This window comes from Halichoerus grypus, chromosome X (genome assembly GCF_964656455.1).
Source record: "Halichoerus grypus chromosome X, mHalGry1.hap1.1, whole genome shotgun sequence".
NCBI lineage: Eukaryota > Metazoa > Chordata > Mammalia > Carnivora > Phocidae > Halichoerus > Halichoerus grypus.
Window position 1 is genome coordinate 45,309,044 of NC_135727.1, and position 19,085 is coordinate 45,328,128.

Sequence of the window (19,085 nt, forward strand, 5' to 3'; positions counted from 1 at the left end):
CTGTACTGTCTCTTCTGCCTGAGAATCAATGGGAAACTCTTCCTCCAGTGTCAAACTAGATGATAAACTAAAGGGACAGGAAAGCATATGCTTTAACAGGAAATGGTGTAGTGACTTTTCTTCTCTTTCCCCAACTTCCACAGGTAACTTATTCTGTAATTCAGAACTAGCACCAAAACAAATATGTTATATAGGGATATATTTCAGTTCTTGCTACTCCCTTTCCAGGTGTTTTCTATGCTAATAATGCTCTTTGATTAGGTCAATGTCATCTCCTCTCTAGGAGGGAGGACGCAGGTGGGCCAGGACTAATACGTGTTGAAGTCCTACTACAGCCCATATGTATTTCACATCTTTTCTCATTTGCCCCCCAGGACAGTGTTGTGAGAAAAATATCATGGCTTCCACATCACAGATAACCAGGTTCAGGCTCATAGAGCCTAAGTCACCTTTCCAGATAAATGACAGGAATGGATGAGGGTCTATCTCTTGGCCTCCCCACAATATAACAAGCACCTTCCCATTTAGAAGATAATAGATTTATACTTCCCCAATATTGTGCCCTCATTAGTATGTACTCAACAACCCCCTCTTGTTGAGTAAGATGATGGTGATTAAATTCTGCCCCTTGGGCTAAGAAGTCTGGCTATGGGGTCACATGGATTGGCTGGTCCCTCAAGTCCCTCCCAGGCCCACTGATCCCACTCCATTGACATCAAGCTTGGACATGTGACTGGATGTGGCCATTGAAATATAAGAGGAAATTGAATATTCCCTTCCAAGCAGAAGTGTTAAGAACCACTGAGGGGTATTTGTCTTTCTCTGACTGATTTATTTCACTTAGCACAATACCCTCTAGTTCCATCCATGTCATTGCAAATGGCAAGATTTCATTCATTTTGATGGCTGAGTGATATTCAATTGTATATATGTATACCACATCTTTATATGTGGAACTTAAGAAACAAAACAGATGAACATAGAGTAAGGGAAGGAAAAATAAAATAAGATGAAAATAGGGAGGCAAACCATAAGAGACACTAAACTCTAGGAAACAAACTGAGGTTGCTGGAGGTGGGTGGGGGAAAGGGATAATTGTGTGATGGGCATTAAGGAAAGCACTTGATGTAATGAGAACTGGGTGTTATATGCAGCTGATAAATAACTAAATTCTACCCCTGAATCTAATAATACAATATATGTTAACTAAATTGAATTTAAATAAAGAATTTTTTTAAAGATTTTATTTATTTATTTGACAGAGAGACACAGCAAGAGAGGGAACACAAGCAGGGGGAGTGGGAGAGGGAGAAGCAGGCTTCCCGCCGAGCAGGGAGCCTGATGCGGGGCTCGATCCTAGGACCCTAGGATCATGACCTGAGCCGAAGGCAGACGCTTTTCAACTGAGCCACCCAGGCGCCCCTAAATAAAGAATTTTTTAAAAGAACCACTGCCAAGACTTTTTTTTCCCTCTGACTGATAAATGTTGCAGATTTTTTACAACACAGTTTAATTCACCTAATTTTCCAGTAACACTAGAATATGAGAATTTATATGATAATAGGAAAGCTTGGGAAGAGGGAAGTTAAATGGCTTATACCCAAATTTGACCTTCTGGAAGACCAATTCAAATCTCATGCTCTAAAACTGAGTCAGTACCCAGGAGAAGGTACACATCTTACCCAACATGATACAGAAAACAGTCAGGGACCAACAGTTCCTTCTTTTTGCTCCATTGTGTTCTCCAGAAGACCCATCATCATGATTTGTGCTTCTCTGGGAATTTGTCTTTACTGACAAGATGAACCCAGATACCCAGTTAGTGTGCACTCTTGATGTTAACTCTCCAAGAGGCCAAAAGAAGTTAGTAAAGGTACATTGATTTAATGATAATGAGAAAACTTGGGGCACCTGGGTGGCGCAGTCAGTTAAGTGTCTGCCTTTGGTTCAGGCCATGATCCCAGGGTCCTGGGATGGAGCACCTTGTAGGGCTCCCTGCTGGGCAGGTAGTCTGCTTCTCCCTCTCCCTCTGCCCCTCCCCCTGCCTGTGCTCTCTCTCTCCCTCACTCTCTTTCTCAAATAAATAAATAAAATCTTAAAAAAAAAAGAAAATGAGAAAACAAGTTTTTCCCTATCCCACCTCCATAAAACAACTCTACAACACAGAAGTGGCATTGACTCTTACACACCTTGTGGGTCTCTGTGAGTTTATTTTCCTTCCTGTCATCACATTTTCAGAAGCCATTTGTGTCCTGACTGTTTAGAGCAATGTAGTTTAGGTTAAAGTCATCTCAGAAGCAGAAGCTAGGAAGTGGGGCGGAAAGAAAACTAACACTTCAAGGGCCTATTACTGGTCAGACATCATATTAGGAATTTTGCATACTGTTTCTCTAACTACTTACAGCTGTTCTGCAAGTTAGGTATCAGTATTCCTTGTTATAGCTCATTCCTCCCCCAAGACATGCTCTACTAATGGTCATAGAGGTTAAATACATTTTCCAAGGTCACATGCCTGGTAAAAGGCAGCATGGTTATTCTAATCCACGGTTGTTGAACTCGAAAGTTCAGTTCCACCCTGAATCTCTGTATATGGGATGGGTAGTAATATTTACTTTACTCTAGAACAGGTTTTCTCAAACTCAGCACTATTGACATTGTGGGTCAGAGAGCTTTTTGTTGTGAGAGTTGTTCTATGCATTGTGGAATGTTTAACCTCTACCCACAAGATTTCAGTAGCTCTCCCAGTTGTGACTACAAAAAATGTCTCCAAACATTTCTACATGTCTCCTGATGTAGGAAACAAAGTCACCACCATTTAAGAACCACTGCTCTAGCTATACATTTCTGGCAGGTACTTGAATATATGGGTCTGTAGTCTAGGAGAATGTTCTGAGATGAAGATATGGTTTGTGGGCTTGTGGCACCTGGCATGTAATAGATGTCCCATAAATATTTGTTAAATAAATGCAAATGGCTTATAGAATTTAGACTCATCAAGTCTTTTTCCATCTGTATATCAGTTCAACAAACTGAAGTAGGATCATTCTTATAAACTTCATCAAAATCTACATTTTCGGGGCACCTGGGTGGCTCAGTCGTTAAGCGTCTGCCTTTGGTTCAGGTCATGAGCCCAGGGTCCTGGGATCGAGCCCCGCATCGGGCTCCCTGCTCAGCAGGAAGCCTGCTTCTCCCTCTCCCACTCCCCTTGCTTGTATTTCTGCTCTCGCTCCCTCTCTCTCTCTGTCAAATAAATTTAAAAAATCTTTAAAAAAATAAAAATAAATAAATAAAAATCTAATTTTAAAAATCTACATTTTCAACCCAAATTTTATTGCTTAGGTTTTGCTTCCCTTTTTAAAAAGAATGCATTTGACGTGGTAGAACATGTAGACACTGATTACACTACCACCAGGTATAGCCAGAGCCAAAAGTAGTTTCAACATCAAGATGGCTAAATAAAGAGTGAAGGTCCATTGTAGTCTACATTTCTATGCCAGATACCTTGCTAAGTACTTCAATGACGTTGACATATTTGATCTTCACAACAGCCTTTTAATGTTTTTATCATCATTTATGGGTCAGAAATTCAAGGTACAGAGAGGTTAAGAAACTTGTCAAGTGTTACAGGACTAGTGGGTAGCAGAGGCAGGACCCTAGCCAGGACTTTGTGGTATCAAAACCCACTGGTACTAACCATGAAGGTATCCTATCATGTAACAAAAATATCTCTAGAGCCCACCCAAGACCTGGAAATCATGAATTTTTATTTAACTGAATTGAACTTAATATAGTGATTGAATGAAGAATTCCAGTGAGCCTATAGCATGACTCTTAAAATAATTCTTTGGACTTAACATGGAAAAGTAGTTCCCTTCTATAAACTCAAAGTGTTTTTCTGGATGGGAATGGCTTTATTCTATGGCCCCAACCTAGCTGGCTGGAAGAAAAGGCTGATCCTCTTTGACAGGTAAGGCCACATAGAGTGAGGTCACTAATGCAATGTCATCCCAGAGTAATGAATGTGGTCTGCCACCAGAACCCAAGAAGATCTGGCTGGTACTGCAGGGTCCTGTCCAAAATACACGGAAATAGCTTTTGATCCTATGCAATTCCTCATCTTTCAAGGGTTCAATGGACAAGGGCTCCTCTGAAGTTATTTGCAAGAAGTAAGGGAACATGACAGCACATGGAACAAGAGAAAACCGGGTGATGATTTTCTTCCTTTTTCCCAATTCCTCCAGGGGAGGAGAGTAGAAAATTTTAGGTTTTCCAGGGTTCTCTCTCTTTGCCTCCTTTCCTACCCTTTGCCCCCATGCTTTGTGATAATAGAGGGATGTAAAGAGAAGTCAGGAATGTGGGGTACCCTGAGAGGGGCACAGAAAGATGGGAGGTGCCTGACCACCAGAACGGCAAATCAGGAAACACAAGTACTGGATCCCATGCTCTAGATGTTGGTTTATTCACCAAGCTCTCAGTCTCCATCTGTTTCCTTTTGCAGTGTCATCACTCTACCACATAGCAATGAAGCGCACACATGACAAAAATATCTATTTCCAAGGAAGGCTAACAGGGTGAGGTGACTGATCCATGAGACATGAACATCACAGAGTTATTATTTTGTGTCTGGCATTGGGACCTAAGGAGATCTCCTGTCTCTCTTTCTCCAGTATGCTGTCTAGCAGACACAGTATTAGGCTTTGATCTTGCCCATCAGGAGCTCAAAAGAAACACTCTTATGTAAAACAAGAGAGTAAGATAAGGGACTAAGAAAACACAGGGATGGGGTGGGTCGTGAGTTCAGTCCCTTACCCTAAATTCCATGTGTGGGGTACAGAACTCAATTGAATGAAAATGTAATTGTCTTATTCCCTTCCCCCAACCCATCAGGACACTCATTCCACCATATAGAAATGACACTGACTCACAGCTAAAATAGAAACATACATGTATTTTTCTTCTCTTCTCCACATACTCCAGATCATGCTGCCCCTTAAATATATTCACACCTGTAGGTCAGAGTCTCCAGCCTCCTCCACCGCCAGTAAGGTAAAGCTCTGCCAGATTCCTGACTCTCAGCAGATCCACCCTCAGAAATTATGAGTCCCCCTTCCTTTTCCTTTCCAATGTACCACTCAGCTTCTGTCTTCCCAGGCCCACTGAGGCTGGAAAGAAAAGAGGCCAAAGCCCCAAGTCAAGAAGTGACTGCACTGTCCCCACTGGACCGTAGGAAGGCACTAGATGTTTCCTGGTGAGCATTTTTTCTGAGCTTGGTGGATCAATCCAGAAGAGCAGGGAGGTGGCAGAATCCACCTGTGGGAGAAGGCTGTTTCTGGGCAAGAACTGGAAATCACAGCTTCTGTTCAGTCCAGCAGTTTTAGACACGGAAAGAGTTAGTCATAGAGTAAGGTGGTTTGTGGGGTAGATTGTTTTTCTAAAAGAATTAATTTAAGGGCTTTGAGATCCTAAAAGAATTAATTTAAGTCCTCCTGGCAAAGTGAGGGGAGTTTTCTTTATTGAGGGCTGGGCAAAGGGCTTCTGAGAAATTACCCCTGCTCCCTGTGAACAGTTGGGGAAGCGGATTGGAAAGAGGGCCCTTGGATGAAGTCTCTCCTCAAGGGCCCTGAGGCCAGAGGAACCTATGTTCAGCATAATCCGCCCAAAGCAAGAGTGAGGATTTGTGATAAAGCCCAGAAGGAGATAACCACATGTGGTAAAGCAGTGGTTGGACACTTTTGATGAAAGCTACAGCGCTTCTCTTCCCTCCTGATGTGCTGGCAGAAAAGAATCACAACTCACTCTTCAGTATAAAATGAGGAACACTAAATACATCAGCCAGTGATCAAAGTTCTTAGGAAAATTAGCAGTAGCTCCTCCACCCGAGGCTGAACTGAAAGCCCAGAGGCTGAGGAGCAGGTCTGTATGCTAGGGTAATAAGGGAGGTTTCAGGGTGAACACCATTGGCAGGTAATAATGAAGCTGCCCCGTTGCCAGGCCAACAGACATTGAACTCCTCTGGTCACACTCCCTTTAAACCTCTGGCCCAAATCACCCATCACTGTGAATTTAGACTGAGTGAAGAGAGGACAACAACCTGAAGGGCTCGTGGCTGTGGGAAGGCTCCTCTTCCAACACAAAATGATGAACTCACTGATGCTGGCAAAGTGAAGAGAGCGTCCTCTGAGTGAAATATCCATCCATCACAATGGGTGGTTGGTCAGATATGATTCCCTATCACTGTTTCATATTGCAGCTAATTCTTTCTCTTCTGCTCCTCATCACCTTAGCGTCACGCATGGCTTTCCATGTTTGGAGACAACTTTGGGCAACTTAACTCCAGGAGATGCAGCCTCTTTAAGATGAAAGATTCTCAAACTCAGTTGTCATCTGCAGCCCTCAGAAGAAAAGAACAAAGAACACACTGAAAGGGGAGACGATCATGTAGTTCACTAACATCGCCTTTTGGTACCGAACAGCTGGCTTTGACTTTTGTTCACAAAACCATGGATCTCCTCACCATTTGACATAAGAGCAGAAAACATAAAGAAACAGCAAGTTTATTTGTGTCTGCCTCTGCGTATTTTTGTCATTATCTACCTAAAAGCTTCTCAGTTTGTACAGGTGTTGTAAGTAACTTTTTCCGTAAATACTCTTTACTGTATGACAGGGAATGTGGTAAGTGCTCTTCTTGCATCATCTAATCCTCACCACAAGCCTAGAGGTAGGTTCCATTTTTATGCCTGCTTTACCCAAGAGGAAATGGAGGCTGGAGGGTTTGTCCACAGTACCAGCTAATTTTGTGTGGCAAGGATGGGACTCATACCCAGACCATATGACCTCCAGAAATACAATCCCAACCTCTAGGATATTCCCTGGTGGACAGAGAATGTGACAGTCTTCTGTAGTCCTAGCCATATGACTTGGAGACATGGGATAATTTCCCCTGGTTACCCCAACTTTCCCTTAGCTTAACATGAACTCCTTTGAGGCTGTAGCCTGGTGCACACTCAACACAATCAAGCCTCTTAGCATTTCATAAGTAACCTCATGACATTTGTATAGAGCAAAGGAATCCTTTACACATCAGCAAATAATGTTTTATATTTTCTTTTATTTGTTTTATTTTATTTTTTAAGATGTTCTTTGGAACACATTCCTTTGCAAATTCTTGTGGGAGTTATTGCAACGATGTGGATGGAACTAGAGGGTACAATGCTAAGCGAAATAAGTCAATCAGAGAAAGACAATTATCATATGATCTCACTGATATGCGGAATTTAAGAAGCAAGGCAGAGGATCATAGGGGAAGGGAGGGACAAATGAAACAAGATGAAACCAGAGAGGGAGACAAACCATAAGAGGCTCTTAATCTCAGGAAACAAACTGAGGGCTGCTGGAGTGGTGGGGGGTGGGAGGGATGGGGTGGCTGGGTGATGGACATTGGGGAGGGTATGTGTTGTGGTGAGCACTGTGTGTTGTGTAAGACTGATGAGTTACAGACCTGTACCCCTGAAACAAATAATACATTATAAGTCAATACAAAATAAAATAAAAATAAAATGATAAATGGATAACAACAACAAAAGATAACAAAATGTAAGTTCTTTCGGGTTTCCTCCATAAGCAATCATGTCACCTGCAAATAGGGACAGTTTTCTTTCTTTTATATGTAAATATATATAATATATATATTTTTAAGAGAAGTAGAGAGGGGGGAAGGAGGGACAGAGGGCAGGGGAGAGAAAAAGTCTTAAGCAGGCTCCATGCCCAGCATGGAGCCCGACATGGGGCTCAATTCCACAACCCCGAGATCATGACCTGAGTCAAAACCGGACACCCAACTGAGCCACCCAGGTGCCCCGGGACAGCTTGCTTTCTTCCTCCATTTCTTCTTTACCAATTTGCATGCCTTTCGTTTCATTTTCTTGCCTTCCTGCAATGGCTAGAACTTCCGGCGCTAGGTTGAATAAGAGTGAAGAGAGCAAACACTCTTGTTTCGCTGCCTATTTTAGGAAGACAACATTAGGTCTTTTACCATTAAGTACAGTCTTATCTGTATGCAATTTGTCAGTATTCTGTATAAAGTGGAGGAAGTTTTCTCTATTCCTAACTGAGAATTTTTATCATGAAATGGTTTGAATTTTGTCAAATGCTTTTCTGTGTCAATTGAAATAATAATATATTTTTACTTTGTGGATTACATTGGTTGATTTTTGAATGTTGAATCAGCCTTGCATCTCAGGAATAAACCCTACTTGGTCCTAGTGTGTACACATCTAGACCCCACGTATTTTTATATACTATGTTCTCAGTTTATTACTCTGTTCAAAATATTTTATAATTCTTTTTGTAAGGTCTTCATTGACCCATGGATTATTTATAGTCATGTTGTTTAAATTTCAAATATAAGACGATTTTCTGAGATTTTTCTGTTATTTATTGTTAAATTAATTCCGTTGCCAATGGTAACCGCACACTGATTTTAATCCTCTTATATTTTTTGAAACTTGTTTATTTAAAAAATGTGTTTGAATGTTATTTAATGTTCCATGTTCCAACTTTAAATAATATTTTTTCTGCTGTTGTTGGCTGAATACTTCTACAAATTTCAATTAGGTCAAGTTGATAATGTTGTTCAGGTTTTTTTTTTTAATTGATAGATTTTTTTTTTTAGAGCAGTTTTAGATTTACAAAAATAGTAAATTGAAAGTACAGAGAGTACCCATATACACCCTACCCATCCCCAAGATTCCCCTATTATTAACATCTTGCATTAGCATGGTACATTTGTTACAATTGATGAACCAATACTAATACATTATTAGTAACTAAAATCCATAGTTTATATTAGGGTTCATTCTTTGTATTGTACATTCTATGAGTTTTAATAAATGTATAATGGCATGTATCCACCATTATGGATACAGAATAGTTTCACTGTCCTAAAAATCCCCTGTGCTCCACCTTTTCAACTTTGCTTTCTTTCCCCTGAATCCCTGGCAACCACTGATGTCTTTACTTTCTCCATAATTTTGCCTTTTCCAGAATGTCATACAGTTGGAATCATATACTGTGGACCCTTTCCAAATTGGTTTCTATCACTTAACAATATGCATTAAACTATCCTCCATGACTTTTTGTGGCTTGATAGTTCATGTATTTTTATTACTGAATAATATTTCATTCATGGATGAACCACATTTTGTTTATTCATTCACCTATTGAAGGACATCTTGGTTGCTTTCATGTTTTGGCAATTATAAACTACTATAAACATTTGTATGCAAATTTTTGTGTGCTAATGTTCAGGTATTTATATCCTTACCTTTTTTTTTTATCTACTTGCTCTAACAATTATTGAGAGAGGAGCATTGAAATCTACAACCATAATTGCAGATTTGTCTATTTTTCTTTTCAGTGTTGTCAGGATTTGCTTTAAGCATTTGAAGCAATTTACTGGGTGCAACATATCTAGGATATCTATGAACTTTTGATAAATTAATTCTTCTGTCATAAAAATGTCCTTGTTTTTCTGTAGTAATATTTCTTGTTCTGAAGTATACTTTGTCTGAGTATAAACACTCTGCCTTTCTTATGATTAGTGTTTTCCTTGGAATATACTTTTCTATCCTTTGAGTTTAGCCTATATGTGTCTTTATATTTAAAGTCCATTTCTTGTAGAGAGCATATATTTGGGTCTTGCTTTTTATCTGGTCAGACAATCTAGTCTTTTAATTGGAGTGTTCATGATGCTTTATGTTTAATGTAATTTTCAACAGAATTTGGTTCAATTTTACCATTTTGCTCTTTTTTTCTATTTGATTGTGTCTCTTTTTCACATTTTTCCTCTTTTCCTGCCTTCACTTGAATTATTTAAACATTTTTAGTATGTTATCTCCTCTTTTGGCTTGTTACTACAGTTTTATTTTTACTAGTTTCTCTGGTGTTTACATACTGTATTTCTAACATATTACTATCTACTTCCAAATAATAATTTAGCACTTCATTTATAAATGTTAAGAATCTTATAATAATCATATTCTATTTTCTTCTCCTTTATTGCATTATTTTTGTCATATATTTTACTGGAATATATATCAATTCTACACTGTATTTATATTATTTTAATTTTTAAAATAATCTTTAAAAATACTGAAAATAGAGGGACACCTGGGTGGCACAGTCGGTTAAACGTCTGCCTTCAGCTCAGGTCATAATCCCAGGGTCCTGGGATCGAGTCCCACGTCAGGCTCCTTGCTCAGCGGGTAGCCTGCTTCTCCCTCTGCTGGCCGCTCCCCCTGCTTGTGCTTTCTCTCTCTCACTCTGACAAATAAATAAATAAAATCTTAAGAAAAATAAAATGAAAATATTGAAAATAGAGAAAAATATATTTACATATATGTTTGGTGCTCTTTAGTCCTTTGCACATATTCAAGGTTCTGGCATTATTTTCCTTCAGTCTTAAGTACATTTTTAAAAATATTTCTTATATTGCTGGTCTACAGGCAACAAACTGTTTCAAAGCTTTGTTGAATACTGAAGTATTTGGTCATTATTTTGAAGGATATTTACACAGAATATCTAATTCTAGTTTGACAGTTTGTGTTTTTAGCACTTCAAATATCTTTCCATTGTACTTTGGCTTTCTATTGTACTTTTTTTTTAAGATTTTATTTATTTGTCAGAGAGAGAGACAAAGAGAGAGCACAAGCAGGGGGAGCGGCAGGCAGAGGGAGAAGCAGGCTCCCTGCCAAGTAAGGAGCCCAATGTGGGACTTGATCCCAGGACCCTGGGATTGTGACCTGAGGCAAAGGCAGACGCTTAACTGACTGAGCCACCCAGATGTCCCACTGGCAGTGTTTCTTTTCTTTTTTTTTTTTTTTTAAAGATTTTATTTATTTATTTGAGAGAGAGAGAATGAGAGAGAGCACATGAGAGGGGGGAGGGTCAGAGGGAGAAGCAGACTCCCTGCCGAGCAGGGAGCCCGATGCGGGACTCGATCCAGGGACTCCAGGATCATGACCTGAGCCGAAGGCAGTCGCCCAACCAACCGAGCCACGAAGGCGCCCACAGTGTTTCTGATAAGTAATCCACACATGGTGATTTTTATCTTTGTTTTCCTTTACATGTTATGACATATTTCTCCAGCTTCTTTTAAGATTTTCTCTTTATTACTAGTTTTCAGATATTTTGTCATTATATGCTTTGGTGTGGTCTTATTTTTATTTGTGTTTTCCTACGTAGTTTCAGAGGGCTTCTTGGATCTTTGAGTTTTTCGTTTTCCTTGAACTTAGAAACATTTCTGCCATTACTTTTTTCAAATATATTTTCTGTTCCCATATATATTTACACACCTTACTTTCTTGATTATTAGATTACAAGATCTGTAACATACACCATTGATTCAAATACTTTTTTGAGATAAAAATAAAACCATCACATAAAATCTACACATCTATTTTATGATGTAAGAAATGTTGAAAGATTTTTAAAAATAGAGCCTAATATAGAATAAGACAATTTTGGGGCGCCTGGGTGGCTCAGTCATTAAACATCTGCCTTCAGCTTGGGTCATGATCTTAGGGTCCTGGGATCAAGCCCCAAATCGGGCTCCCTGCTCAGAGGGAAGCCTGCTTCTCCCTCTCCCATTCCCCCTGCTTGTGTTCCCTCTCTCGCTGTGTTTCTCTCTGTCAAATAAATAAAATCTTAAAAAAAAAAAAAAAAAGACAATTTAGGTCATGTTATATACACATTGCTAGGATCTCTGACATTTTTATGTATTTCTTTGCATTCTTTTTCTAGGCATGTTTGTACCAGCATAATTTTATTTCTACTCCATTACTAGTGGTTCTTCAGTCTCTTATTGTGCTTTAGAATTTTTCAGGGGAGCATGATAATAATGCATATTTGGGGACCCAGTTGGAAGTATGTTTGATTCATGGAATCTGGGGAAGAGGTGCCTATGTCTGCATTGTTAGCAAAAGAGGAAATTCTAAAGCAAGAAGTCTGTGTGCCATGCTTCAAAAATCACTGGTACATTCTGACAAGGATTCCCCCCTAGACCAAAACTTTAGTCGGACTCCTCTGAGCCTTCTTTCTACTAGGTCTTGTCCTTGGTCCTGGTCTTGGTCTGCAAAGCTGTTTTAAAAAGGAATTCTGGTTAGCCAAGTGATCAAGAATCCCCCCCCCCAACCTTAATATCCAATTAAGCTTCATATCTAATCAAGTTGCTGTTTCCCCACCTTGATACTTAATCAAACTATTCTTCATAATTTTCCATCCTCTCTCTCACCCTTCCCATTGGCAGTAAGTTCCCAGCTGTCCTTGTATTTGGAATTGAGTTCAAGTGCTCGCTTCGGCAGCACATATACTAAAATTGGAATTGAGTTCAATCTCTCCCCTCTAGGCAATAGTCTTGATCCCTATTGCAATAATCTTAAGTCTTCGTTGCTGTTTTTTAACAAGTATCTGATGCAAATTTTCTTTTACAATATGATGCAAAATTTTTGTTCATGTTTTAAATTGTTGTGTCATCCTGCCCCTGCTACACTCCTCGAGAAATGCAAGTCTTTGCCTCTAGAGAAGTGACATGAATGAAAAGAATGAAATTCTTTAGTCAAGGGTAGAACTGGGTTGGGGGATGAGGATCTCCAGAGTCATAATGGCCACATTAAACATTTATTCAAGACATACCAGTATTTCTACTCCTGAATAGGACAGAGTGACAGAGACTGGAATTACCTTCCAATCTGAAGCAACTATAAAACTGGATAAAATCTATGAACCAACTCTTCTCAAAAGAGTGGACATTGGGCAACGAGATCTGTGATCCCTGAGAGACTGGGAACAAATGAGGTTATTCTTATGATTGCCCCAGCCTACTTCCCAGAGAAAGTTTTCAGGCCACAGTGCAAGGAGTGGGAATCCAGGGGTAGCCCAGTGGTATTCCATAGATCAAGATAAGAAATTAGGAACTAGGGAGGTCAAGGCTGCTAGAGTTTGCAGGGCAGAGTATCAAAAAGAAAAGAGCTCACAGAGAAAGAATTTTGATGATCTGCTCAGCGTCCTCTTTGAATAACTATCTGAGTAGTCTAGGACCATACAACCCTGAGCCTACCCAATCTCGTCTGAGTAATTATCTGAGTACTGATCATTAAATGCCTGTGAGAAAACTACCCCACACCAAGAAAAGAACCACCCCCAAAAGATTAAAGGGAACAATTTAAGTTCACACATGTTTAGGAACACTATATGTTCCTAATAGCCAGACTTGAAGACTTCATAATTCATGGGACATCAGCTAGAGTACTCAGAAGGATTTTTCCTCATTAGTGGAGTACAATTAACCCTCAACACTACTCTGGTCCAGCCTTACGAAGATTAAAATCAAGAACCTAAAATATCAAACTGTTCACATGTAATTTAACTCTGTCCCAGAATAAAAACCAATATATTTAGGGATCCAAAAATATCTAATACTCAAAAGTTAAAATTAACAATGTCTGACATCCAAACAATTCCCAGGCCTGCAAAGAAGCCGGAAAATCTAACCCACCATGAGGAGAAAAATCAATCAAAACTGACCAAGATATGAAAAAGATGGTAAAATTAGACAAGGACATTAAAAGAGTTATTATAACTGTATTGCATATGTTCAAGAAGCTGTGGGGCACCTGGGTGGCTCAGTTGGTTAAGCATCTGCCTTCATCTCAGGTCATGATCCTGGGGTCCTGGGATGGAGCCCTGCATGGGGCTCCCTGCTCAGCGGGGAATCTGCTTCTCCCTCTCCCCCTGCCCCTCCACCCCATGCTCACGTGCTCTCTCTCTCGCTCTCAAATAAATAAAATCTTTTAAAAAATAATAAATAAAATAAAATAAATATTTACTATATCAAGCACTATACAAAAAACTGAGCTCCAGGGTGATTAAAACAAAATCATTGGTGTAAAAGGGCATACGCTTGCATAGAAATGATAATGCTGGGGCACCTGGGTGGCTCAGTCATTAAGCGTCTGCCTTTGGCTCAGGTCATGGTCCCAGGGTCCTGGGATCGAGCCCCACATCGAGCCCCACATCCAGCCCCACATCAGACTCCCTGCTCGGCGGGAAGCCTGCTTCTCCCTCTCCCTCTCCCTCTGCTTGTGTTCCCTCTCTCGCTGTGTCTCTGTCAAATAAATAAAATCTTTAAAAAAAAGAAATGATAATGCTTACCTTATTTAATAACATAATTATTATATACTTGTTAATAAGAGATTCATGATAATGCATTAATTTAATAGGATATTTTGAAAGATAAAAAGCAGTACTAGTTTATAGATATATATTGATTGTTTAATGCAATCTAATTTTGGAAATATTATATTTTGGAAAGGTATATTCATTGTATTATCAATAAGCAAGGTAATTTAGATCACACTGTAAAATGCTGTAATCACTGCTAGTGTTTCTCTATGCCTATGTTGTCATAACTCAGATGCATCAGAATCACCTGAGGAACTGTCAAAACAGTAGTTCCTGATCAGGTGATTCAAGAGGTGATAATGGCGGTTGAAAGTGGGAAGAGCACCCAAGTGTCAGCATTTTTAACATTCTCCCTAGGTAATTATGATGCAAGTAAGAGGTCTGTGTTTACATAAATGCTGGTATATAAAAGGTTTTTAAAAGAAATTACAGATCTTGGGGGTGCCTAGGTGGCTCAGTCAGTTCAGTGACCAACTCTTGGTTTCAGCTCAGGTCATGATCTCATGGTCATGAGATCAAGCCCTGCATCAGGCTCCATGCTAAGTGCAGAGTCTGCCTGAGATTCTTTCCCTCCCCTTCTGCCTCTCCTCCTGGCTTGGTCTCACTCTCTAAAATAAATAAATAAAATCTTTTAAAAAAAGAAGAAATTAAAGATTTTGGGTTAGAGACTTTTCTTGCCATTTCCTCTGGAAAGTAAAAGTAGTACTTTCTGAGGAGTTACTTGCCTCAGTATACTTGATTAAGGACAGTCAGTTAGGAACAATATTAAGCTGGGCTCCTAACTCCATTATAGTTAATCAATCAAAATGAATAATTAAGTATCTGCTATGTCAGGCACTATACTAGAAACTGAGCTCCAAGATGATTAAGACAAAATTATTGTCATAAGAAGGGCATGCACTCAGATAAAAATTTTAATGCCAAATATTTAATATAGTTTTATTATGTTGTTAATCACCATACATCATTAGTTTTTGATGTAGTGTTCCATGATTCATTGTTTGTGTATAACACCCAGTGCTCCACGCAGTACGTGCCCTCTTTAATACCCATCACCAGGCTAACCCATTCCCCCACCCCCCTTCCCCTCTAGAACCCTCAGTTTGTTTCTCAGAGTCCATAGTCTCTCATGGTTCATCTCCCCCTCCGATTCCCCCCCTTCATTCCTCCCTTCCTGCTTTTTTTTTTTTAACATATAATATAGTTTTTAAGAACTTACAAAGCAATTTCATGTTTCAGGTGTGGAAGGGATAAAAATGGGAGTGTTTCAGCTTTAAAATGTGTCCCCCTAATGTAATTTGGACATCTTCTAGGTAAGTCTGTTAAACTGGTTGGGTAAGCCTGCCCAGACTCTCTTTTGAGAAAATCCCCCCAAAGGGTAAAAACACAGGCAAAACAAAGCTTTCAGCCTGTTTGTGTTTGGGAGGTTTGAAGTAGTGGAATTCTAGACACACCGTGGTGAGACATCTAGATATATCTCCTGAGCTAGGCCCCAGTGCATTGAAGTCTGAATTCTCCGAAGAGGAGCACAAAAATAATACCAAAAAGGGCTATTTTGTTAGAACCAACAAAAGACCAAGAACCATGGGAGTGGTACTCACTTGGATAAATATAACTTTAAAGGGGGGAGAAAGGCATTCTCGACAGTAGTCAAAGGAGCAGGGTTTAGCTCACCAGGGACTCAAGAGAAATCAGTGGGTTTTTGCTACCTTGAGGACTCACATCAGCAATGAAAACAGAATCAGAACCCAGAAGAAGGTTAAGTATGCCTAGCTGACATGGTACTAGATCAGGGGAGAAGTACTGCAAATATCAGAGAAATGACAAGGTGGAAGCCAACTATTTTTGCCCTTTGGACAAAATGTGAGCATAGGTGAAAACTCCCTTTAGTCCTTCCCAAGTACCTGATGGAGTTGCATAGTAGGCAGCCCAACACAGTTCCACACCTCATCTATTCCACTCAGCTGCCCTGTAAGGTAAGCATTATTCCCCATTTCACAGAAAAGAAAACTGACTTTTTTTAAAAGATTTTTTAATTTATTTATTTGACAGAGAGAGACACAGCAAGAGAGAGAACACAAGCAGGGGGAGTGGGAGAGGGAGAAGCAGGCTTCCCCCTGAGCAGGGAGCCCGATACGGCACTCGATCCCAGGACCCTGGGATGGACCTGAACCGAAGGCAGACGCTTAACAACTGAGCCACCCAGGCGCCCCAAGAAAATTGACTTTTGAAAGGTATGTATCTCGGGGCACCTGGGTGGCTTAGTCGGTTAAGCGTCTGCCTTTGACTCAGGTCATGATCCCAGGTTTCTGAGATGGAGTCCAGCATTGGGTTCCCTGCTCGGCAGGGAGCCTGCTTCTCCCTCTCTCTCTGCTGCTCCCCCTGCTTGTTCTCTCTCTCTGTAAAAATAAATAAAATCTTTAAAAAACAAAATAAAAATAAATAAAAGGAATGTATCTGTAATAAAGGGAGGGTTTATTCTTCCACTTAAAACTGGAAAATTCTTAAAGTTCACTCTTAAAGTTTGTTGAACCAGTATTATATACCTGTACTATATTCGGACTCCTTGAAAAATTGTTTTTGCTTCTAAAACTCCAGATAAGAAGAAGAAAAAAGTCACATATTATCCAACTACAGAGAAATGGTACCCAATTAACACCCTGAGACATCTTATTTCTGATTGGGGGGGGTCATATAATATATACATATGCTTTTAAATGAGACAATAATAAATGTATAGGTTGCTTTTTAATTGCTTTATTAACTTTACACTTTTTCATGCAACTGGGTGACTCTACTGTTGACAGAAACTTAGACTGGGTGCCAAGGCAATCTTCAATTGGAATCTGGTAACACAGAACCCACCTGACACATGGAAATTACATAAGGTTCACAGCAAACGAATCAGTAAAGGTATATCAGGAAAATGCAAGGAAAAAGAAAACAGTGTTGAATCACAGTATTAATCTCATGGAAAATGGCAGGAGTCAAGGCATAAGGCAAAATTCATCATGATGGTCATGGTGATTAGAGAGCTCCCCCATCAGGATACGCAGACAATTCCTCAACTGCAGCTCCCTAAGTTTTCTCCTGATTTCTCTCATCTCCTCCATGAACATTTCCATATCATCTCCATCTCCACCCATCCCATCATTGACCTGCCTATTGGGTATGGCCCATCGGAAATTTGGAGCAAGTCGGCGAGCCTGTCCCCGTCTATTATTTCCTGCAGGTTGGTGGCCTTCTCCCCCTCCCAAAGGGCGGTCTTCCTCTCCATTCTGCATGGGCTGCTCCATTTCTTCGTTTTCCTGGTGGATATTTGCCATGAGATTTTTTTTTTCCTGGTTGTTTTTCTTTGAACACAAGTAAGACAAAGGCAAGGAGAGAGACTGAATGCTTGGTGCACTGACCAGCAGGATTCAGAGCTCTGATATCTAAGGTTTTGTAAATTTTATTTTTTTCCCACCTTAGGAGCTTCAGGCGTCCTCTAGGGGGCCTCCGAATCGAGCCCCTCCCTCCAGCTCTCTCTTTTTCCCTCCCTCCCCCGAAGCCCACCATTTTTCCTTTCCCAGGATTCTTTCCCCGAGCTCCGCAGGCACCAAAATGGAGGACTGGGGGGCAGGGGAATGGGGTGGATGAGGTAGATGGGAGGGGGGGGTCTCAAACTGGGCTCTGCACCCGCCCCCCCCCACTGTCCCCCGCACCGACCTGGGCCTATCCTTGCTGTCTCCTCCTTCTCCCGATTCTCGCCGTGAGTGCGCCGCCACGACACTTGACACCTACACCCGCAGACCTGCAGAGGGCCAGCGTGGAGGGAGCGGAGACTGTTGCGAAGCGCTTGGCGCCGACCGGCCACCACCTGGTCCTTTCCGGGTCCCGGGCCCCCCCGGCCGCCCCCCATCTGCATTCCCGCCCTCACCCCTAGCCCCCCCCCCCCCATCCTGCCCCGGAGGTTCACCATTTTCCTGTAGGAACTTGGCGGTGATTTCCAGTCGCTCTCAGTTGCTCTGCTGCCCCCCCCAACGGCCGCCCCAGCACCCCCACCCCAGGGGGCCACTACTGATGTGCCCAAGAGTGCTGGGTGTGGAGAAAGCTGGCCGGGACCCGCTGCGCCGACCCCCTGCGCCGGCCTCCGGGGTAGGCCGACAGCTGCCTACCTGGCCTCGGCGCGCGGCCCCGGAGCCCTTACCTGCTCCGCTTTCCTCGGGCCCGATGCCAGCCCGCCAGGCGCAGGACCGCGGGGAGCCGGTACCCAGACGGGAGTGACGACTGCACCGAAGGCTGCGTCGCTCTGCAGCTCCAGGTCACGTGAGGGCCCCGCGTCACCAACGCGCTCGCCCCCCAACTCCAGCGGTTTGTGCGGCGGGAGTGCCCGCCTCCACCCCTCGCCTCAAGCACAAGCGCAGGCAACCCCCTCCGCCTGTTTCTGCGCTGAACCCCAGCGCGCACCGCCCTGTCACTCAGCTTGGTCCTCTCCTCCCTGCGGCTGGAGTTTACCCTTCTCCGGTTACACGGGAAGGTCTGCAACACCCTCCACCCCTCCCACTCCCGCCCCGGGCCTTGAGTTTGTCCTGTTCTGCTTTCTCTCCCCTTCTCGCTGGCCGCACCCCCCCTTTCCCCCACCCACCCTCAAGTGCACTGCCACCATTGCCACTGCGTCCCCTGAATTCAGATCCCCAGGAAATTTAGAATGAGGGCTGGGGTGGGGTGGGAGCAGGGGACTTGTCAGAAAGAGGCCAGGAGACAGAGTGAATTCTTCCAAAGAATTTCTTTTATTTCCTTTTTTAAAAAAAAAAAATCAGCATGCCTCAAAAAATTAACAGTTGCGAGATTTCACTTTTGAAAGA

The 19,085-nt window shown here is 41.7% G+C and overlaps 1 protein-coding gene across 2 annotated transcripts; it reads right to left on the bottom strand.

The window, feature by feature from the left end:
• Positions 1–16,979: 16,979 nt before the first annotated feature.
• BEX3 (brain expressed X-linked 3) lies at positions 16,980–18,484 on the bottom strand. Of its 2 annotated transcripts, none has more exons than XM_036075842.2 (3): positions 18,428–18,484; positions 17,947–18,031; positions 16,980–17,546 (listed from the first exon to the last, which is right to left on the bottom strand). In XM_036075842.2, exon 3 carries the CDS (start codon positions 17,532–17,534, stop codon positions 17,226–17,228), a length of 309 nt encoding a protein of 102 aa, XP_035931735.1. In that variant the 5' UTR covers positions 17,535–17,546; positions 17,947–18,031; positions 18,428–18,484; the 3' UTR covers positions 16,980–17,225. The 2 variants fall into 2 exon arrangements, with proteins under 2 accessions (XP_035931735.1, XP_035931734.1); XM_036075841.2 differs by having other exon boundaries at positions 16,980–17,591; positions 18,428–18,483.
• Positions 18,485–19,085: the final 601 nt, after the last annotated feature.

Coding starts and splice junctions, on each gene's coding strand:
- BEX3 (XM_036075841.2), bottom strand. CDS start 17,564: ATGGCAAATATCCACCAGGAAAACGAAGAAATGGAGCAGCCCATGCAG.